The sequence below is a fragment of the Macaca fascicularis genome, chromosome 18 (genome assembly GCF_037993035.2).
Source record: "Macaca fascicularis isolate 582-1 chromosome 18, T2T-MFA8v1.1".
Lineage (NCBI taxonomy): Eukaryota > Metazoa > Chordata > Mammalia > Primates > Cercopithecidae > Macaca > Macaca fascicularis.
Window position 1 is genome coordinate 5,675,754 of NC_088392.1, and position 23,782 is coordinate 5,699,535.

The 23,782-nt window shown below is 46.1% G+C and overlaps 1 protein-coding gene across 3 annotated transcripts in view; it reads right to left on the reverse strand.

Moving 5' to 3' along the window:
* Nucleotides 1–2,747: 2,747 nt before the first annotated feature.
* The window catches only part of ZNF407 (zinc finger protein 407), a 458,743-nt gene continuing 437,708 nt past the window's right edge, over nucleotides 2,748–23,782 (reverse strand). For 2 of the 3 annotated variants that reach the window (XM_005586435.5, XM_074023023.1), the window contains one exon: nucleotides 2,748–5,212. In XM_005586435.5, the coding sequence (XP_005586492.3) occupies nucleotides 3,894–5,212 (1,319 nt within the window). In that variant the 3' untranslated portion in view covers nucleotides 2,748–3,893. The remainder of the gene's footprint in view (nucleotides 5,213–23,782) is intronic. The other variant, XR_012427389.1, reaches the window with a different exon arrangement.

The following is a 23,782-nucleotide window of genomic DNA, read 5'->3' on the forward strand; positions in this document are numbered from 1 at the left end:
TTCATGTAAAATGATATCACCCTAGAGGAGTAGAAAACGAATTGTATTCTTCAACAAGATGGAACAGGAGGAGGTTGCTTAAGTGAGCTGTGTGCTCTCTTAAATTATGGGCTAATATTAAACAGTAAAAGAAGTGAAAACTTACAGCTTTTTTAGTTTGCTAAATGAATGACCTTTCTTGTTCCCTAATTCTCTTACTAGAACCAGCTCTGGGTTAGAAATCCAAGCTGGTTCGTGGATGCTTTCCTTATGCCATCATTTCATCTTTTGTTCAGGAAAAAGAAGTTTGGTAGGACTGAGACACAAATGCCACGCGGGGAACAGCCCCTTACTTCTTATAGCGGAGGTGGGCGAGGGCTGCCTGGCCCTGCGGAGGCCTCGCTGTGCCCCACGAGGGGATCGGGTAGAGATGACCAGGGCGTGGGTAGAGATGACTGGGATTCCTCACCGTCCAACTCCTAGGACTTTTGACGAGCTTTGGCTGACCGAATTTTCCCATCTGTGCACTTCCTTGTAAAATCTAGTTTCAGCAAGAACCCTGCCAAATCGGTTCAGCCAGAAATCCTGGCGAGAACCCTAACCTTAACCCTCCATGTCTGCTCACCCTTGAGATCTAACCAGGTTCCTCATCCTATCACGCCCCTTCCACCTCAGGTGGAATCTGATGGCCCTGGCCTGGCTTCAGCAAGAATCCAGTCCTGTGGGTTTGGGCAGAATCCCCTTCCCCCATGCGACCCTTTTGTCGTCTTCCACCCACCAGTGCCTGCCCCTACAACTTCTTGGCTGTAACCCTTCGCTTGCTACTGTATTCAGAACCGAGTCCAGTTCTGTGCCCAGGTCTTTTCCCCCCTGCCATTTTCCTGAATAAAATCTGGGTTTTACCTTTGCAACTACTGTCCAGCTCTGGTTTTTCTGTGATACTCTGGGGTCCCATTTCTGAACAGAGCTTGTAAATGGCAGTGGGGCTTCCAGCGCCGCCCTGACCGAACCTTGTAAATGGCAGTGGAGCTTCCAGTGCTGCACTGACAGAACCTGGGCACATTCACCTGGTTCTTCAAAGCAAACCATGTAGCGAAAAGGATCCCCGTATCAGGTGATGCGAGCTTGCCTGCTTATTCCGCGGTGCATGGGACATATTTTAGGAGAGCATCTTCCCCTGCTCCTTCCACGTCAACTGCTTGGTAGGCCTGGGGCATCCCAGAATGATGCATGTTTGAGCCTGTTTCATGAACGTGACCTCACGTGGCTACAACTTCCTTTGTATGGAAACTGCTCTCTTGCTTTGATCCTCTCCAGCATACACAGAGAGCGCTGCTCGACTTCCGCCATGGAAGCTGAGGTATGAACCATTTCTATCTGCTGCCTTGGGCGGTCTGGTCTTCCTTGCATGCCAGACGTCCTTGAGGCTCCGTCGTTTAATTGGCTGCAGCTTAATACCAAAGTGGCCTTTCTGGATTAGTCTCCAAGTAAATATTTCATTTGCCTTTTTTTTTTTTTTTTTTTTTTAAAGAAACTTTAAAGTTCTGTCATATTCTCTGGCAAAAATCACAAGGAAAGTTATAAGCTTCTTGTCTTTTTTATAGACAATCCACGCCACAGTGAATGTCCCTTGCTCACAAAACCTGCTATGCCTCATTATTCTGAGGCACACATTTGTGTATGTGCTTCTTAAACCCCCTTACATTCCAATAGTTGTGTAATGAGAGAGAAAAGAGAGGTAACATTAACCTAGCTCTATGGGTAATTACAGGATACAATGGCTTAGTGAAGCCTCCGCAATCCTTCTGAGCCTAGAAACACCTTCTGTACAATTTTTTTTTATGCAAAGGCCTGCTCTTTTCATTGTGCATACAACGTGATTGCTGGTTTGACACTGCAGGCTACACTGGTTTTATGAAGGATTAAATGCCACCTGAGACATATTTATCCTAAATAAATCACCAACGGTAAACTGCAGCATGTCAGTGTCAACACCCTGGACTGCAGCAGAAAGGTTAGCCATACAGGACTACGCACGGTTAGGAATTAGCATCCGAGCCGAGGACCGTGGGCTACCGCTAACGGGAGGAGTGATCAAGAAATATTTCCACTGAAAAACATCCCCCCCACTTTTTTTTTTTTTTTTTTAACATGTATGAGAAGCCTGGCGAGGGCCATCACTTTGTAAAGGTCACCTTGATCCTGTCACTGTTTGCTGCAGACAGTGTTTAAGAAGCCCTGAATAGCCCTGCCATTGTTAAGAAACATGAGGAAGTCATACTCAGCTAATTATGGATCTCAGTGTCAGCCTTGAAATTTTCCCTTCAGTTCTCATTTTTGTGGAGGGTGGCTGTCTAAAGGGAGGTGGCCCTAGAGTGGACAGAGCTCAGCAGTGAGAAGCGTGCTAGGAAGAGGCCGGTTCCGCTTCTGAACTGGCCAAAGCGTGAGCTGGTCCCCGTGCTCTCTCAGGAAAAGATTTTAAACGGCGCTTGTATTTAAACAAAGAAGGTACCATTCTCCTTTCCTCTCATGTCTGCTCTTCTCAATTTCTAGATGCTCTCCATGATAGAATATGTTATTGTCACCAGAATGCATCTGGGCCATTTGCCAGACGCTGAGAAACAGTATCGGGCGGCAGGGGACGCGCGGCAGCGCTCCACGGCGTCTGGAGGCCACGAAGGAGGGAGAAGCCAGCAGCCGCGAGCGCCGGGGTGCCCCTCAGTTGCCACAGCTGCCCACCACTGGCTGCTGAAAATAACGTGCCATAATGATCTTTTAATGCTATAATTTTATTTCAAAGAAAACAGAAACAGAACAAAAACAACCTTTGCATTTGAGGGAGGAGATTATTTTACAGTTTTGGAAAAGAATAAGAGCAATTGTATCAGGAAACAAATGACTGCGACAGAAACTCGCATCCGACAGTTGCAGTGAATCCACAAGGAAACACAGACCATGCTGGCGGCCACGGCAGGGCCACAGGGCACAGTCTCCATGTGTTAATGTTTCATGTCAGCATTTTCAAATTGACAGAAATCACAAAGAAATCCTGCAAAAATGATATCAATATGAACAAACCCTTGTTATAAAAAGCAAAATATTGATACGAACAATATCTTCCAGAGTGCGCATTTCACATATAGGCTTTATTGTATGAAACTAAGTCAAAATTAGAAGCACTGGCTATCTTCACCAACATACATTTTAACTGAATATAAACTTCAAGGCTTTTCTTAACCATAGGCTTAAGAGGATTTCTTTTATGCAGAATGTGACCAGAGCAACGAAGACACCTAAACTGTTTGAAGATGGGAAATCTATACATGAAATGAGCTAGCAGGCTTCCTTTGGTCTGGGGACACTGTTATTCTAAAATTAAAAAAAAAAAAATGAATGGAAGTAGAATGCTTCAAGACGGTAACACTTGTAGCTGCAGTTTTTAGCCCAGTAGAGAATGAAATGTAAAGGCAGCTACATGCTGACTGCACGAGCAGGCGCACCCCAAGCCACGAGGGGGATCTTCACCACTTTCCCCACGGCCATGACCTCCTGATAACTGAAATGGAAAACACCTGAGAGAAAAACCCACCGACAACACTGGGCTTCTCTTCAGCACAACGGCCGGGACAAAGGGGGAGGCCACTGACCGAAGGCCCCCAGTGGACCAGAGCTCCCTGTGCGGCCTGCGCCCGGCCCTCCCATGCACCCGGCAGCCTGCTCCCCGAGGCCCCGTCCACGGTTCCCTCTGTGGGCGCCTGGCCAGTGGCTGGTGTGACTCTCGCTGGCAGTGCACGCTCAGGGCTCAGCCTCGTCCTCACGGTTTTGAAGGTTTCAGATGAAGCTCAGGGCACGCAGCCCCCACCGAAGCTGGACCTGCCCAGCCTGCCCTGTGCTGACTAAAGGTGCTGCGCGTCTCACGCTTCCTGGAGTTCGCTGCTTTCTCTTTGGCTCTGAATCGCTGCCGCGGCCGGGGAGCCCTCCTGGGTGTAGATGACCACGCTGGCCAGCTGCTCTGCCCTGCTTGGGGCCCCGGCCTCCGTGCCCAGCGTGGCCCCGGCCTGCAGGAGTTCCTGTGAGTCTGCAGTCTCCAGCACAGTGTGGGAGTACAGGCCCGGCTCGTCCTGCACCCCTGGGGGCAGCTCTGTCACAATGTAGTGCGTGGCGCCCTCGGAGAAGCCGCCACTGGACTCCTGCACCATGGCCTGGACCAGCTCCTCCGTCACGATGATCTGCGAGATCTCCCCGTCCGACTCCACCAGATCCATGTGCTCGCCCTGCGCCTCCTGCATGATGATCTGGGCACCCTCCCCGGCCACCATGTGGACGGCACCCTCCTCGCTCACCACCACCTGGGTGACACCGTCCTTAACCAACTGGCCGGCCGCGGTCGTGTCACACACAGCAAACTGGAGGACGCCCTGGACCATCTTCTTGAAGGCCACCTGTGCCCGCTCCTGAGAGGCCATGGCTGCTGAGGGATGCACCACCTGGGTGAGCACCTCCACGGCAGCCGGGCTCTCCTGGGCCTGTGGGAACATCTGGATCTCGGCGGCCTCAGGGTCGGCAGCCACATGGGAGACCTCCTGGCCGGGCAGCTGGATCAGCACGTCTTTGGGGCCAGGCCTGCCTTGCTCCTCGGGTCCAGCCCTGCCCTCCACCTCCCCTAATTCAGTGACCGCACAGAGCAGCGCATCCAGGGCTGAGGATGCCTCGGGGGGAGCGACTCCAGCCTCCGAGAGGTTTAAAATCTCCTGCTTGGTCACCTGTTGTATCACAGTGCCACCTGGACTGAGGGACTCATCCATGCCGTGGCCTTCCATGGAGCCTCCCACGACGACCACCTGGGTGGCTCCATCAGCCAGCTGCTCAGGAAGGATGGGCCCAGGCACCACGCTGCCTACATGTGCCCCGCTCTGACTCGTGGCGATGACCTGGCCATCCTCTGTGATGTGTACCACCCGGGCCACCTGGCCGGCCATGGCCAGCGTCTGCAGCGTGGCGGCGGCCGTCTCCTCCACAGAGGGGTCCAGGGCAAACTCCCCGTCGTAGCCCTGGAAGATGATGACCTGCTGTACCTGCTCGGGGGGCGGCGCCGGCCTCCTGCTGCTTCTCAGGGGTTTCTCCTTGACAAGGGGCTCTTCTGCCAGCGCTGCCGCGGTGAAGGGGCTGTCTGTCTCCACAAAGGTGGCTCCTTGTCCCTTCAGACGGCACTCGTAGGACTTGGAAACAATGCCTAAGGGAGACAGGGACCAGTTAGAGCCTGGACAAAGGACTCGTAGGCGTACAAGTAAGACAACGCCTTCTGTAGAAGCACTAAGCTCTCAGCAGAGACGCCGTGACCCCCTATTCCAAACTCTGAAGAGCTCTCTACAGTGCAAGCTTCGGTGGGGCCAGAGGCCTCCGTGGGCATCTGCAGGCAGGCTCTAGGCTCGAGGGCACACACGGTTAATGCTGGGAGTGCACTTCTCCAGGGTGAGCTGTCCAATACAACTCTGCAGGGGTGAGTGCCTCTCCAGTGCCCAGGGAAGGAGGCTGGATACCTCCCCCTACCACCATCATTTCTTTCGTAACAATGCATTCGGTCACGGGTGCTAAGTAAAGTTCAGCAAACAGCCAGCAGCAGTATCTCCTAACCCAAAGGAAAATATTTTTTTAATGACCAAATATTATATTTGGTATTTTTGTTTATTCAGCAAAAAGAATGAAAGCCTCGCATATTAAATTTTTAAAAATGTCATCAATAAACACAGCTGTAAAAGTTTAATGCAATAAATATTTATTGAACATCGACGTTTCAGGCGCTCAACCCAGGCAGGCAGCCTGTGCGGTCCTGTGAGTGGCCGTGTCCTGGCAGCATGCAGGGCGCTCTGCAGGGTAATGGGCACCCGCAGACACGGGGTTCTGGCCACTCAGGGTTTGAGGGGGGAGTCTATACTGCAGAACTGGGTGGTGGGCTTCGAGGGGCCGGACTCGGCCTTCCTCCTCTCTGTCCATCTTCCGGACAGTGCCTGGGATGGAACAAGTAATCAACAAAGATGTGTTTGCCGAATGCCTTGGATACAACGTAAGGTGACAAGTACTGCACGGAGACAAAGAAGCCATACATTCAGGAAAGAATATTCAGGGAAAGATGTAAAAAAGAAACAACATTGGAGCCCTGTCTTCGGGACAAGATTCAAGCCATCTCCTGAGGGCTGGGAGGAGAAGTCCTAGACAGAAGCAGTGAGGCCCAGGCAGAGGCAGGAAGGCCTCGGGGCAGTGGAAGGCTTGGGCTGTCAGGAGAATAGGCTGCTCGTCTCAGAGCAGGTTGCCCAAGGCTTCCTCCGCCCTGCACTACGGTACCTGGCCACGGGCCGCAGAGAGGAGCAGCGTGCTGACTGTTTTCAGCAGGAAAACTACAGGACGGTAACGGAGGGTCAGAAATTTTGATCTGAACGCCAGCCCCAAACGCCTTAGTGAAAACACTGTGTGTAGAAGATACCATAAGCCCCTTGGTGCCCGGGCAGAGGCAATAAGGGGAGACCAGGAGAGAAAAGAGGGGGCGAGCAGGGACGAGAGTGAGGAGGGGAGAGCTGGAGCTGGGTGCATCCCCTGGTCTGGGGCCATCTTGGGCCCTTCACCGTCTGCCCTTTGTCAACGGGATACCCAGGGCAGGCGGGCAGGGCACAGGGCTCAGGTGGGCAGCGGGATTCTGACAGGCCTGGGCTGCTGCAGGAGCGCTGAGCCCCTCTCAGAGGTCTCAGGCCAGGGGCTTCGGCTGCCATCTGTGCTGTACGAGGAAAACTCTGGCGTGATACGAGGACGGTGGGGACGGGAGGCGCTGCACGAGGGCACACGGCCAGGCGCACATCACACCTTCCTCAATGTCATTGGCGACTCAGGGCAATGCCTGCCGCTCCCTGCCTTGCTGGATAAAACAGGGCTGGAAATGGTAAACTTTATTTCATATAAAAGAAATGCGCTCTTAAAACAGACTTCCTGCTTTCTTCTTTAAATCCCAATTTTCCACTGGTTTCTAACCGACTCCATCCCTCCTAAATAAGAGAATGATCGGCAGATGGCCCACAGCGAACATTTCCATGTTTCAACAGCCACCACATATTTGAGATATTCTGCTTTATTCTTCTTGAGGGGGTCAGTTTCTTAACGGCATCTTTTAAGCTTAACAAAAGGGAAGAAAGGATTAAGAATTGTTAGAGATTATTTATCACCAGGACCTCTTAAAAAGAGTCAACCATTTTGCTTATCGTGTTGGTGGTGTTCTGTAAGAAAGCGTGTCTTTCCACACCGAGTTCATTCTGAACACAGACCCCAGACAGGGCCTGTCTTCCAGTGGGTGCGTCTCAGGCCAGATCAGCAGAAACCGTTACGTCACGTTTACCAAGAGGACGTGCCCCAGCTCTTACTCAGGCTGGAGGAACACGGTCCTGGATTTGAAAGTATTAATTAACTGTTAAGTACTAATTAATATATCTTCTTTCTCAGGCAACTCTGTAAAGTGTGAATCTTAGAAAGGGTATGGAATTTTAGGTCAAGAAAAGAGCTGCAGGGCCAGCCAGGACAGCCCCACTACCAGGAGATACTCCTGTGTGCTCGCTCTGCGCCCATGGAACCCTAGCATGAGCCGGTGCGGTCAGGCCAGTGAGCCGCAGGGGTGAGCCAGGCCTGGCCTCGCCCTCACGCACCAGGCAGAGGAAAGCACTGCGTCTTCAAGGTCAACTCACCCTTCCCGAAGAGGGGCCAAAATGTTCATGAGTCTAGCTGAACAAATCCCCTAATTATAGTGCACCCTGTTTTCTCATGGTTACCCCCAAACAAGGACAGAGAACAACTGGGTAGCACTAAATGGGGCTGCTGGCTGGCCCCTCCGTGTGCTTCGGGTAGCAGGCACTTCCAGAACACGAATTCCTCTTCCTGAGGCTTGGTGGTAGCAGTTACAGGTATTCAACCTGTGGTACTCATGCTGTGTGAAGGCCTGGAGACTTCCAAAGGTCACGGGTGGTAAGTTTTGTGGGAGCCACTGCAGAGCCTTGGACAGGGTCTGCTTGGGCACATGCCCGGGGACAGAGCTCCTGACTACCTGCCTTTCCCCCTCCTCCCACTTTGCAGAAAGAACCCGCACCCGTCCCCGCCTGATGCCTTGCCCTAGGGAAGATCAGAGTTTAAAAGCTAAGCTGAGATGAGGGTGGGCGTGCAGCTCCCGGGGCACGGGTTGAATCGCTGCCTGTCTCACAGTTGTCTTGTAAACTTTGATCCTCCTATATTCTCTCCTCAGAGAGGTCAGAAGCCTCAAGACGGTGGCGCCCACAGCTCCTGCATTCACGCTCCCTTTCCGCCTGAGCATAAGCTGGGCATGTGTGGCTGATCCCCAGTCAGTCTGCCATCTGCTAGGACCTCTAGATCTTTGCCTCCTGTACTTGACAAATTCTTTCTCTGGTATGCTTGCAATTTCTCCCCAACCCCTACTTTTCTACCCAGTGCCATCTTCACATGTCAACCTTGATTTGTTTCTGTTCATTCTCTAATTTTAATGTCATTTTTAGTCTAATTCAGAATTTGAAAACAAGGGAAATAAGGACACAAAAACAAAGAAGGTGCCTTCCGGTCACTCCCCTCCCCCATTACTTTTAATTACAGAAAAGGACATACTGCCTGTACATTAAGAGACAGGAGGAACTACTGTAGCTGGTAAAGGAAGAACAAACATCCTCTCCTTCGGTAGGATGGCGCACGCTCAAGTCCGAACAATTCTGTTCTTTACTCTGTAACTGGACAGGAAATCTCTTGGGTGTAGAATTATCCTTTGAATCCCTTGCAGCACTGATAATTATGCTATTCTGAACTACTTACTGAATGTATTTGAATCCAGAGGTGGGTTAAGCCACTTCCAGACCATTAATGTAAACTAAATGGGTAAATACTGCTGTCAGTGGGGGGGTGTGACGAAGCCTAGCAACGTCAGCGTCCTCACCTCCGCGCACGCACAAGCCCAGCGAGTCCATCACAGTTCATAAATGCGAGCGCGGGTCCATCTTTTGATTCAGCAATTTAATAACTTCGAGTGCTGTCAGTACGGCTTTGAAAAATAGCACCTATAAAATGTAACAGCCTCAATCAGATTGAAAAAGATTCACCCACTGAAGATTCTTCCATTTCAACCATAATGAATTAATGTTGAGCTATGTAGAAGTTCAAGTGTCATTTAAACTAATGTGAGTCTCTTCTGTAACTTTCAACTCCAACTGGGCTATGACCAGGAATTTACTGGGCACATCAACCTCCATTTTTGAGCTCTTTCTAGTAAATATGAACCGTAAAGCTCACCAAATGCAAATGGCCAAATGGGTATGGTGTTTGGAAAACAGGTAGGTGGTACAGGTTGCATCCTTCACTGCTTAGTCACTGTTATGTCTCCAAAAATCGCGCAAAGCCTTAATGGGGCATGGATGCTCCATTTACATGGATTTACTACATTCAAATCCATGTAGTATTTGTATTATGGTACCTTTAAAAAAGACAGTGTCAGATTTGAGTACAGTAACAGTAGCTAACCAAACAGTGTACCTAAAATCATTATTTTTTGGGTCTGTTTCCAATAGGGCGATAAGCAGCTTTGTGTAGAAGGCACAAGTGACATTAAAATGCAGCCTCGTGCCCGTCTACAAAGTCCTCACTTTCTCCCTGTTTGCTTTTGCGAGGACAAAGACATTTTACTCCCTTCTCAGAGCTGAACGCACTGAAAGTTCACAGCTTGGATGGAATAAAAAGGTAGTTGCTGGGGTGTCTAAGGATTTGCTTTTGGGGAGAGGGTTTTGAGTTCGGCTCGCTGCTCTGGGCTGCCATTATGAAGCTGCCGCTCCTTCTGCCTGCTCGAAGCCAACGTCTCCAGCACGGAAAAACACAAGCTCCATGACGCGGGGGTGGAGGGGTGAAGCTGCACAGACTCTGCTCCCCAAAACTGCGCTGAGGGCTCTGTTCTGCTGGCTGGTGTGCTTCTGGGAAGCAGCACGGGGCTGCGTACCTGACGCCTTCCTCTGTGTGTGCTGCTCCTTCCTTACTGTCATCACTTTTCCCACAGAATAAATACCTTACGCTTTTGTTAAGCTTACGTTTAATTAAAATGTACAGAATTTGTGCGGTAAACCCGAATGAAAAAAATAAAACAAGGGCCCCCTCTCTTGAAGGCATACGTTGTGAATGAAAAATGTCATTACAGACTAAAAAATTTTGCAGTAAACAGGGCCTACAGAGAGAAGTTTCCCCTGTAATGACATCCATAAAATACACAAATGGCACTTTTAGTACCATCCTGAATATGGCATTTTCTGTGCTCTACACACAATCTAAATGGTTTGATCATAGAGCATAATACTCCATTGGGTTTATAGAACAATCAATGTTCCATAAAATGATGTATTTATCCAATAGTAGGCTCAGCAGTTACTGGTGTATGACATTGTAGGACACAGGCTTGGGCTCCTCGGCCGCACACATGCTGGCTGTAAAACTTATCTAACACCACTTCAACAACTTCATCTCATCTGTGGCAAGTAATTTGTGGAAGCCTCAGCTTGGTTTAAAAAAAAACTTGTAATAAAAATTCATAGAATTTTCAGGAGAATGAAAGCTGATGACAATAGAAAGGTCACATTGTGTCTCCACTAAAGGGGTCAAAGGTTGTTAGCAGTTCTAAAACCGAAAGTAGATTTCATGCATCACGTAGCAGATAAAGATGGCATTAAAAAGACATGTCGTGGGGTGAAATGCCTAATGCCTACAGAAGCCTGTACTAATATCCTATGTAAACCACTTTGTTGCTACAAGTCAGCATTTATTTTAAATTTCTAAGCTTCTCTGGAAACGGTACTAAATGTTGATACATCGCTAGGTTACATCTCTGACACTGGATGCACTTTAGATTTTCTAGTTTGGTAGGCCCAGTAAGCTTGAGAATGCTGGGTTGGTTCACCGTCATAATGAAAGCACCTTGAATACGATGCGATTAAAAAAATAATACAGTTCACATAAAAATTTGGGACACACAGGACATTGCAATTCTTAAGCCACATATAATTTTTCTTGGCTTCAATTTTAAGATGTAATTTTAACAAGAATGTTAAGAAATCATACTTAATGTCTATTAAAATGAAACAATATTAACAGATTATGCTAATAAATTAGAGCCATATTTTAATGTCACAAAAGCTTATAAGTTTCTCAAGTGAAAGCAGGAAAAATGACAAATTAAAATTCAATGAAATATAACCTTTTAGAAATTTCAAACCAGGGAATACATTATTCTTATAATAGCAGTCACCAATAGTTTAGCCAGTCAAACTGATATCAATAATTGCTCCATAATTTATTCATCTTATCGACAATAATAATTCCCTGGCGTTATGCAGGACGTCCTGTTACAGAGGCCCCACTGGACTCTGGGTTTGAAGAAGTGATACTTTTCATGTTAACACTGGTACATAGTACGGGGGACTCCCTGCCTTTGAGCTACTTCTTGCACTAAACAATGTGAACTTCCTCAAGTTCCTGAAGGGGAAACTCCAATCAAGTGGTTTAAGGACTTGGCTAGGATCAGAGAAAGAGTATGAATCTGGTATAGCATGGGACAGAGTAACCTCTTAGTTTTATATTCCAGCAACCAAATGGCAATTTCTCTTTTTTTTTTTTTTTTTTTAATTTTTTAAGAACACAGGTTGGTCAGTACTTCATGTCTCCTATTATTTTCAATGGTTAGAAACACATTCTGGTCAGTGTTACTAAAATTGACACACAAAATAGAAACAAATAGGTTACTTGAAATGCAAGATTAAGAATTATTTTTAGCCTTTGACATGCATGTTCAACATGGTAGCTAAACCAGTGAGATTTATCTCAGAGCACAGACTAGTTTTGGTCAGCTGACAGGAGCTGGCCTAAGGATGAGTTAAACATATCACAGCGTAATAACTGAAAGGAGTTTTGGTAACTCTCTGCTGTGTACCACATATAAACATAGACAAATATGTTGGAGGAGGACGGTAAAGTCTTTGTCATGCCTTGCATTTCATGAAGGCTGCTGTTTTACAAGAAGAGATGGGGAAATTGCTTTTCTGTAAAAATTAACTGAGGTTCACACCATTTCCAGAAAACTCTTTCACATAAATTCAAATACACAATTTCTTTGGAGGTACCATGCACTTTTTAGTGAAGGAATATTTACAATAAACCAGGGCAGAAATTTAGGTACCAAAAGTTTTAGTCCCTTTTTCTTACTTGCCATGGGTGCAACACTTAACACTGGCAGCAACTGAAGATAATCATATAAAACCCCTGAAGAGAATGCTAGATATTCGCAAAAAACGAAGACTAAATTTCATCTCGAGTTGGAAATACGTAATCATGCAGGTTTCTAACTTTACCAAGAATAGTCTCCATGGGCCTAGACATTTCCATGGCCACTGAAGAATGACAAAGAACAAAAGACAATATTTTACCTTTAAAGTCACAAACCCTAAGAAATGTTGTATTATATCAGACCCTTAGGTATATATTATCATTTTCATGCATGAAGATCTAACAGTAATAGAAGTGATGCACACAAATCTCACTCAGTAAGATAAGAATGCATGCTTTAAGGTTATCTTGACAGGCTTTGTGGGGTGGAGAGGAAGGGCAGCGGTTAACTGTTTCGCTGCTGTGCAGAGGCCTGTGAGCTGCACCGAGAGATCGCGATGCACAACCATGTCCCTTTGGAAATTGAACTCAGGTGACAGAAACAGTGTCATCGAGTTTCATGCAGGGTGATGAGATGGCACTTTAAAATCAGGCTGGGAAGGGCTCTGATCTAGTCATTTACCCACGAACAGTACTTCTTTTTTTTTTTTTTTGAGACGGAGTCTCGCTGTGTCTCCCAGGCTGGAGTGCAGTGGCGCGATCTCGGCTCACTGCAAGCTCCGCCCCCTGGGTTCACGCCATTCTCCCGACTCAGCCTCCCAAGTAGCTGGGACTACAGGCGCCGCCACCACGCCCGGCTAATTTTTTTGTATTTTTAGTAGAGACGGGGTTTCACCGTGTTAGCCAGGATAGTCTCGATCTCCTGACCTCGTGATCCACCCGCCTCGGCCTCCCAAAGTGCCGGGATTACAGGCTTGAGCCACCGCGCCCGGCCAACAGTACTTCTTAAGAACTGCCAGTTGATGTGCCAGCAGAAAGCGCTCAAAAGTCTTCAGTCCTATTTGGAACAAAGCAAGGGGAGGAGTGGTGGGGGGAACCCTTACAGTATCAACATAGGGTGCGTGTCTCACTCTGCACACATTTCCGGGTGCTGAGGTCAGAGCCCTGGCCCACGGGAAGGGGGTGTCCCTCTTGGAGGCACCCTTGCCTCTCCTTCCAGTGCAAGCCTTCTGCTCCTGTGCCCTGACATGCGTGTGAGCATTAGGGACAACGGCTGAGAACACGTAACAGTGCCCTTCAGGCTTTGCGTGGCAGCAGAACCCAGGCTTGGAAAAGGGCTGTGGAATGTCAGTCCCTCAGGAGTGAGGCTTCCAGAAGACCTTCGAACTCTACCAGACAAATAGCAGCCCCTGCTTACTGTAAGGCTGCCTCTGTTTGACTTAAAGACCTAACAAACTGGAACAGGCATTCTTATGGAATCAGAAAATCAGGAATCCCAACCACCTTTTCCTAAATGTTCTCTGACAGTCTATGAACTCCCAAAGCAGATAAACAGTATCAGGAGACAAGGCCTATTTTTCAAAAGTTGTATACATTATACATACCTTAAAAGGTAAAATTATGCAAATAAGACCAACTGATCCTGCTGGAGGGCAGGTCTCTAACAAGGCAGACTTGAAAAGGCTAACAAGGCAGATTAAACTTGTTTCCTTTTTGTTTTTCTGGAAAAACCCTGTAAAAAAAATTCACATTCACTTTCGTAGTCATGTTTGTATTTCCTTTATATTATAGTATCTTCATATTGTTCCCAAGGAAATGAGAGGAAACAGACATTTGTCTTCATTGTAGACACTTTTGTATGAAGGTAGAAAGCAAACCGCTTCTCAGTAACCGCACAGAGGCACCATTAAAATCAAATTTACAGTAAACAGAACCTACGGCTGGGGTAAAACACTAACAGTTAGTATTTTAATGATCAGCAAAGCTTTCGGAGGTCTAACATCTGCTCATAGCCAAACGACAGCAGCTGCTTGTGTACACTTGAAACAATGCGGATTTCTTCTTTATGCCTTAAAATGAATCATATGTTCTGGGCACAGGGCTGCTCTTTCCAACAGAGCTGGTGTGTGCCAGGGGACCCCAGCACCCTGGGGATAGCAATTTGGGAAGGCCTGGGCTCTTTCAGGCAGGAGATTCAAACCCGCAGAAATCCCTGAGTCCAGGAAATGAAAGCGGGAGAAAGGGTGCAGAGGCCACCACTGGCTGGGCAAGGCTGTCAGGTGCGGGGGAAGCAGAGCCTCAGGAGCTGTCACCGCGGAGCAAGCCAAGGGGAGGACACAGGGCCATGAAGGTGAGGGGACGATGGCCCTCAGTCCTTCCTTGGATCTACCTGGATGGATCTGGGAGAGCCTCTGTGCCAGGCCACACCCAGCCTCAGCCTTTTCTACACACGGCAGGGCCAAGGGGGTGGACTGGACGCTGACATTGTCAAAGTAGAAAATGATAACGCATTTTCTTCCTAACCAGTAGAAACTAAAATTTTTATTTTCAACATTTTCCTAAATATTTAAGTTAAATTCCTATTGAACGCTGAAGAGTATCTGTGGCTTGGGTCCTACAGAATAACATACCCCTGGGATGATAAACCTTAACAAAAATCTAACGAAAGACAAACTATGAGGCATGAACCCTGACTCTGGAATGAGCAGAATGAATAGAAACTAACTTTCCAATGGAAATCCTGAGTGAAGTGGCAGCCGTTGGAACCCACAGTCAGGCAGCTTGGTGAGACAGTATCCGTGGTTTCCCTCCACACACCTGACCTGGCTTCTCTGAGAAGCAAGGGAAGTTCAGAGGGAGATCCTTTTAAAAAGCACAATCCAAACGAATATTGACCCCAGGCCTGTCGGGGTCCTGTCCACCTGGTGCACTGCGCACATCTGAAATGCACAGGATGAGGTGACACAGGACCCGGGTGCGGCTGGCACTAAGGCCTCACCGTGTCTAGAGGGAACGGTGCGCCATTATGTCTCAGCAGCTATGCACGGCACACTGAAGTCCTCCAGAAAATTTCCACAGTAGATTTTTGAAATAGGGTAGTAAGTTCAATGAGGTAATAACGTGTCATGGGGCTGGGGCCACTTACAGGACCACATGACTCCACTGTGTTTCAGATGGTGCAAACAGGAAAACTATCTTTAAAAAAAATTATCAGTAGTTTATTAGGGAAGTTAAAGGTTTTGTTAAACAGGTGGCACTATTTTGCCTTTTCACTAAAAGCCTGCTTGAAAGGAGTTGGCTGGCAGGCACACATAGCAACGAGCAGACGGTATGGATCTGAACGCTGCTCAGGGAGTCACATCCACGCACGTGCGTCCTTCCACCCAGGTGCACGTGCAGGAAAGCGGTAGCAAAGCTGTGTACGGGGTGCCCCACAGGCACCCCCAGAAGGCACTTTGTGTGGGAATGGTGACATGAACAAGTGGAAAACTGAATTCACCATGTGTAATCCAAACTCAGGCACCCAAAAAATGAGCTCTGTCAATCAGGCAGCTGATGCCTGGGTCCACTTGGCACACAACGAATTGTCCAATTGACATAATCTTCAACAAGGGTTAGAAAGGCAGGACTTGGAATGCTTTCGGGTGGAATGTCTAAGGGCCACTTCTTTTGCCGGAACTTGTCAGTCCCCAAAATAAAGCTACAGGCCTGGTCCTGGTGGAGGATCTTCAAGAGACATGGGAAGACCGGAAGGCAGGCCCCTGAGCTCCTTCATGGAGGGAGAGCAGTGTCATTCTGTCTCATTCTTCTCTTTTTTTCTTCTGTGGATCAACAAATGGCTCACCTTGATATTCTGAAGGGGCAAAGCCAATCTAGGACAAGCGTGCGACTCCTGTGGCAGGTAACAGCGTCAGGTAACGTAATTATACAATGGGGCGTAATAGGCTAATTATTAATACTGTTTTCTAAAATTTAAACACTTTATATGCTCAATCAAGTGTAACATCTCCATGTTTTCTTTAAATATACACATACACGTGCATACATACAATTAAGCACACCCAAGCACACGCCTTCGTGGACATACACACATATGCAAGCGCAGCTAGCAGCGTTCGACAAGGGTAGCCTTCCATTTCCATTCTCGTCACATTCCTTATCCAAAGGTCTTCCCCAGAGCCTCTCCTGAGCGTGAATCTATGGCATGCTGGATGGAGTATAGACATGAGGTAAGTAGGCAGTCTCTGCCTTCTTAAACTATGTTCAGGACTATGTCAAGTGGGCAGCTGGCTTCCAGTGAGCCTGGCCTTCACTTATGAGAGTGCCCGATGACATGTGGTGGTCTGTGCTTTTTAGGGAGTTCCCTGGAGAAAGGCCCCTCGGACATGTCTCACGTAACTCCTTACCTGATGACCGACCCCCAGACTAGCAGCAGCATGGCTGGAATAGTCCCGACACACAATGTTTGAGCAACACTTGTTAATTCTTTAAGAGCTGTTAAAGTTTTTAAAGGGTAGGACATCTAAGGACTGGAACAGTGTTAAAACCTCCAAGGTTCAGAGATTCCATTCCATATCAATTCTCTCTTCCCTAGAACCCTGAATATGTTTCTTTCACTACTCATGTGGTTCTGATGCTATTACTCTACTTCATTAAGAGTGACTGTGATGGGAAATGAAATCGCACTGCTGACAGTCCTAAGATCTCAGAGAGAGTCAGCGAATGGGAGAGAAAGGCAATGATCTATTTTACTTAGTACCATAATGAGAAGAATAAATACCCACTGTGAAAATCAGTCGCGTAACTACTAGTAGAATTTTTAGGTTCCATAAGTGAGCACAGGAAGAATGCACTCAGGTGCTTTTGTAGTTTGTCACATTTATCATCTATTAGAGTTTCTGGGTAAACCTAACAGAAAAACCTAGGTCCTAAGTGACAGCATTAACGTGGGTCCATAAGCAACTGGATACTTACATATGTCTTAATTGTACATTTATTTAATTTGAAAGTTACGTTAGGTTTTAGAGACATTAGGTAGACACCCATATAGCCTGTTGTACGTAATTCCAGCCTATCACAATGAATCTTAATTATCCATACATGTGCTTGTCTTTCCTGCTACACTGAGAGCTCCTTGAGTGCAGGCTCTATTATTTGCCATGGCATCTTCAGTGCTTGGCATATAATAGGCCTTAATAAGTATTGCTTTAAAAAGAAGACAAACCTAAAGAGGAAGGATGGACTAACCTTTAAAACATCTTCCAGGTAAGAGAAAGAGCATGAGCTCTGGTGTCAGCATGCTTGGGTTTGATTCCTCTCTACACCTGGAAGTTACTATAGAAAGATAAATAGCCATACATCTCTGTGTTTTGGTGCTTTTTGTGAGCTGAGGTACTGACTACCTTTACAGTAAATTATCTTTTCATGAATGTTTCTAGAGAAAACAGCCTTGGAAGAGAAAGAGGGTGTCTTCTTGCAGAGCAAAGGGCAAAAAGATTAATTGTCCATTATAATAAAAATAAGTACTCCTTAGCCGGGCGCAGTGGCTCAAGCCTGTAATCCCAGCACTTTGGGAGGCCGAGGCAGGCGGATCACGAGGTCAGGAGATCGAGACCATCCTGGCTAACACAGTGAAACCCTGTCTCTACTAAAATACAAAAAATTGGCCAGGTGTGGTGGTGGGTGCCTGTAGTCCCAGCTACTTGGGAGGCTGAGGCAGGAGAATGGCGTGAACCTGGGAGGCAGAGCTTGCAGTGAGCCAAGATTGCGCCACTGCACTCCAGTCTGGGCGACAGAGTGAGACTCTGTCTCAAAAAAAAAAAAAAAAAAAGTACTCCTCTTGGGCAGAGAACAGGCAAGTTTACTGCTCGTAATAAAAGATTTGGGCTCCCTGAATTCAGTGCTCATTGCCTGTACTACAACCCACTGTGTGTACAGATGTCATCAGCCTCTTCATGTCAGCCTGTGGGAGTTGGGACTTGGGAAACTGGGTCAGATGCTGACCCTTTGGCTATAACTGTTGCTGTGATTAATAAAGTCCTTTATCTCTGACCCTGGAATCTCATGTCTTCTCTAGTACCCACAAACTGTGGCAGAACAGCTCATTTGCAAGCTGGATAAAATTTTAGACTTTTCGTAATTTTAGACAGTTACTTAAATTTATTAAATCTTGTTTTCTTAATCAATAAAATACGTAACATAATACTTATTTTCTTAAAAAGTAAATGAGACAGCCTATGTACAATACTTAGCATTGTGCCTGACACATAGGAAGGGCTCAATATATTAACAGTAATATATTATATGGTAATAATAATTAGTATTAAGTTTAATGCATTATAGTTCAGTTCATATCACCTAAAATTGGTATATAATGTAACTAGTATCTATGAATACACAAAATAATCTTGTATGAATAAAATATTTGAAGCACATTATACATATAACAAAATTGAATTTAATGCAAATAAATGTAAAGTCCTGCAATCAGTAGTAAAAAATTGTCCAAAGTATGACAGAAAATGACTTCCAAGTTCTAGCCACTGGTAGGATCAATACACTGACGCGGCTACATCAATACAAGTACAGAGTTCAGGCGAAGAACGGGAATAATACGATGATGAGCTGGTCAGACCATACTTAGGGTGTTGTGTTTAAGCTTGAGCTCCATGTTTTAAGAGAAACATTGACAAATAGCCATGAACATAGAGAAAAGAAACAAACATAACTGGGGACATAAAATGCATAAAGAATGGCTTCAATTTACAAATACTTAAAGGACTATCATGCAGAAAGAGAACAGGTTCATTCTGCATGGCTCTAGAGGGCAAAATGGGGAACAGCAGAGGGAAGTTACAGGAAGAAAACTTTGCCTTAATCACACTGATTCAGAAACTGAAACACGATGCCTTAGCATTGGGGCTCCTAGTAAAAAAAACCTGAACGACCACTTTTTGGAGATGCTGCAAAGAGGACTCAAATCAAGGGCTCTAATGTTCTTGCTAATATTTAGATAATGATTCTAGAAGTCCCAAAGCAGGGAGCAGAAGTTCTGCTGAATACGAGTGGGCCTATCAGAGCAGACAGTGCTGGGGACCCACATGTCTTCAGGAACCGGACAAGTAAGCACGATCCCAGGCTAGTTAGTGAACCCTGCCAGAGCAGGAGGCTGCGCTGTCGGACGCCAAGTAATTCATCTGAGCTCCATGATGCCGATCTCTGGCTTCAGCTCTCAGCCACCCAAGACACTACCTGATTCTCAGTTCCTCCAAATGCAAACAACATGAACTTTCTGGGCAATTACCAGAGATTTGAATCTGCCTAGTTTTGTGTGCAATTATGTATCACACCAGCTGACAGTAAGATCGTGAGGAACAACTCCCCCAGCCCCCAACCAAAAAAAAAAAAAAAATACTACTGGCCAGAGTGTTATCTGGAAAGACAGCGAGGTTGCTGTGAGCACTCACCACTCAGATTTCCTGTCAAGGAGCGTGGCTGGCAGCACTGTCCCCACTGCATCCAGGCTGGCCAAGGGTGACTCCACAAAAGGGTCCCCACCAGGCCCGTTCCTGCCAGCCAGGGAGCCTCTCGCTAGGTGACTCTGGCTTGGTGACCCTACAGCCTGAACACTGCCTGCTCAACCCTTCTGCCCCTTCCAACCCTCCAATTTAATTAATTTTTTCAGTTTTTAGGAATCATAACCGTTCACAAGCAAAATATGTTATTTGTAAATACATGTTTGCAAATAGCAGGCCTTCACATCTTGTCATTCTAAAACAAAACAAACATTTTAAACATAATTATAAAGTTGGTGAAAATAATCTAGTTGATGTTTTTAAAGACAGAAAGTGTCAGGATTCCAATCATTGGCTCATGAAAGCATCTCTCACTTTCGTATTGAGCTGAGAGTTAAGAGTCCTGTCAGTCATTACTGGCAACATGCTTCAGGCCTGGGGAAGGCTCGGCTGGGTTGGAAACAGACTTCTGAAGGCTATGATGAGAACACAGGTAGTGGTCCCAAACAGCTGAGGGTTGAGGTCACCTGGGTACTGCGTGGGAGGCTGACAGCCACCCTGAGGAAAGGAGCTCCAGGGGACACTGGCAAAGAATGGTCAGAGCCAGTCAAAAAGGCTGAAAAGTCAAGACCTGAGGTCACGAAAGGGAAGAAAGAAGAGAGGGATCGACCATGGCAAATGACAAAAAGAAATACCATGTACACAGAAATTAGGCCTTTGACACATAATTCCAGAAAGACCACAAAATTAATCAGTGAAATCAGAATACTATGGAGAGCAAAAAGGGCGGTGTCTGTACGGGTCATCGGGAGAGGAGGCACAGGCCCGATGCTGCTGACAGCTGTCAGCCTCAGTTCCATTAGGATCTAAGTCTATGATTCTGGCCATTTTCCTCCTGCGCACGTGGTTAGCGACTTGTGAATACCAACACGTGCCATATTCTATATAACAACCAATATAAGGCTGTCTGATTAGTGGCTTCATTACTATAACGAAGAAAAGAAACTCATGTGAAACTTGGCATGATGTGCACAGAAATACGGACATTCATATGTTTACCTTCGCCTCTACTCACTACTAAACGTCATCAGGTATTTTTCTCAACAAAGATACTCCACTCTCCTCTGCGGCAGCCAGACAATCAGAATGACAGTACCGAATTAATTCCTCATTTGCTGGCTGAAAGAAACTCAAAGCAGAATTGCCAAAGGGCAAAACAGAGAGAGTGACACTATACATCTCAGCTTTTATATATGTCCATTTGATTACTGTGCTTGTACGTTTGCATTATCCTGGTGATCTAACAGTTGTTGTCTTACTTAATTTACAGAGTGCCAAGGTGTCTATTAGGAGGAGCCATGCTTTGAAAAGTATTACTAAAATATCTGAAAGTCTTATTAGAAATTCCGGGAAGTACAGTAGGTAAACTGCATACAGAAAGTGAAGGGGAAAAAAATCCTCTTGGAAAAGCTTCTATTACAGAACCTGCTTTAAAAAGCTGCCACATGACTGCAGTATGCTGGGCCAGGGTGCTGGCAGCAGAGTCACCTTCAAAGTGAGGCCGCAGAAGGCAGAGGGTCCCTGGCTCTGGGTGCTGCTGTAACTCGCTCACTCATTGGGCAGTCCTGGAGGAAGGGCCATGCCTGCTTTTTTTAGTGTTATGAGTACCTTCTGTTTTCTATGCCATCCTTTTACTAGTAACTCCTACTGGCTAGAACAATGCTACTTGCTTTTTTGGTTCCAATTTTTGACATCGTCCTGCTAGTCATTAAACCCCCACAGATCAACCACACATAATCCGTTTCCCAGTATGTCATACAAGCAAAAAACCGATTCCTCTAACACTGGGCTTGGTTCTTTCTTAAAGCATGCTTGTATTATTCAAGATTTGGCTTTATTGTCCAATTTTTAAAATTCATATAAACAAATCAGAATCCCAAATATTCTAGTAGATAAATCAAAATTAGCTTAGATTTTGGATATAGCCCTCTTAATAAAGAAGGTTTCCTTCCCTTTTTCTTTGGATACTTTTTAACCTACAGAGAAACTACCATAAACGTAATTTATTTGACTTAAACTCAACTAGTACATACGGCAGGACAGAGGTCAAGGGACATTCGGGAGGCAAATGCCAAATCCTGACAAGAGACTTTTGGGTTTGAATCTACATAGAACACATGCAAGGAGGGAGTGAGGTAAGGTTTTTTTTTTTTTTTTTCTTGTCTTCAACTCTATGAAAACAAAAAGCCAAAGAAGGGAGGGGATTGATTCTCACAGACTCTCTGCACAGCCGCTCCAGGGAGTGAGTAAGCACAGGAGGATGCTGCTCATTCGGATGGGCCTGGCTCCACGGGGGCAGGACCCCTCGGTTTGGGTGGCCACGATTCGGCTGGGTACTGGCTCCACTTTCTAACTGTTGGCTTATGAGTGGATTTTAATTTTTCAGCATCAGAACTATTAAAAATTTCCCCCAAGAACTTCACAATGTAAGGCAGCAAAAGTGAAGCAGTGTTGACTAAAATGAGTGGAGGGATGCGCAGCAACTTGGTTTCCTATTCATCTTTCTCAGAAAGTCTAAGCCTCGGAGGATGCGGATTAAATCCACTGGTTCGATGTCTCTAAGCTCCCTCCTACTGGTAGAACGCTGATGCCTGGCCACGCTGATACTCTCAGAGACGGGCTGGGCAGCTGGCTCTGATCACCGCTTCGTCTATAGGAAACAGGACACAGTGACTGGTCCTGTGTTGCTGCAGTTTTAAAATTTCTGTTATGACATGAACATGTAACATACCTCCACCTCCACAATATATAGCAGCTGACTGTGTTATTTAGACTAAAAAATTAATGGGCTAATTGTAGCATTACAGTTCAAATAAATTTACCGTTACCACATTTGGCCCAGTGTGATCTCAAATAAGAATTGCTTCTGATCATTTGAATGGAAATTCAGAATCCTTAAAAGAAGCCATGCTGGAGCTGCTTGGTTCATCATATGCAAATACTGTTGCATTAAGATGGGAAATGCCTATTCATGAAGATAATGAAAACTGACACAAATATAATAAAATAAGTGGTTTATAGATTCTGGGACTTACATAGCAACATATTTGATCCTTCTGCTTAAGAGTATAGTCATCTACCTCTCCCCAGTTCATACTTGATCTGCAATCCAAAAACAAAGCCCACTAGCCTCATAGCACGAAACCTTATAGCATTACTCAAGATTCTCAACATCGAAGTTTCCATTTTTTAAAAAGAAGAGGGTGCAGGGGTGACAAGTATTATAACAGAGAACAAACGGTGCGGCAAAGAAAGCGGCGGATCAATGGATGCCCCCAGACTCTGGCATTCATAAAACAGCCACATGAATAGCACTGTGGAGAACAAAAGACAATGATGATAAAATTGGGTGCTTTTGTTTCATAAGGCTGGCACAGATGGGCCTGGCATGCCTCATGTTTCATTTCACGAAACTTTAGCCACATTTCCAGGGCAACATTTCCACTGTTTGCAGGCAATGGGCCTACGTGCAGGAGGCCAGGGACTTGACAACTGTTTTGCTGAATGCCCCAACTTAAGCCTGAAAAAGGAATTTAAACACTCAGATAAGTTGAGTGCTTATAATCTTATGTAAACAGTGCAAACTGAATGGTTCAGTTATTAGCATGAATTTTAATTAAAATGAATAACTTTTTACCACCAGTTAGGCTGTATTTTCTTTCATCTCCAGTTATATTGTAAAACTTCCTGCTGAGACGATCACATCTGCACATTTTTACATACAAAGGCATATGTACATGTGTGCACACGCACACCCCATGCACCGCCACACTCACGCACACACACCCTCCCACACCCATCCATACCCTCCACATACACACCCACACCCCCCCACACCCACATTTTTCCTAATCAAGCTGCAAATAACTTCATTCCCTATTCAGAAACATACTGCTGACAATGTACTCTCTTTCTTTACAATAATATCCTAGAAGAAATTCTTTGCTGTAATGGAATTTGCACCAATGTGTTTAAACTGAGTGTTGAGTGTGGTGAAGTACCTGGAGAACTATGATGTACAAATAAATCTTCAGTGTTGGTCAAAATATTAGGTACAT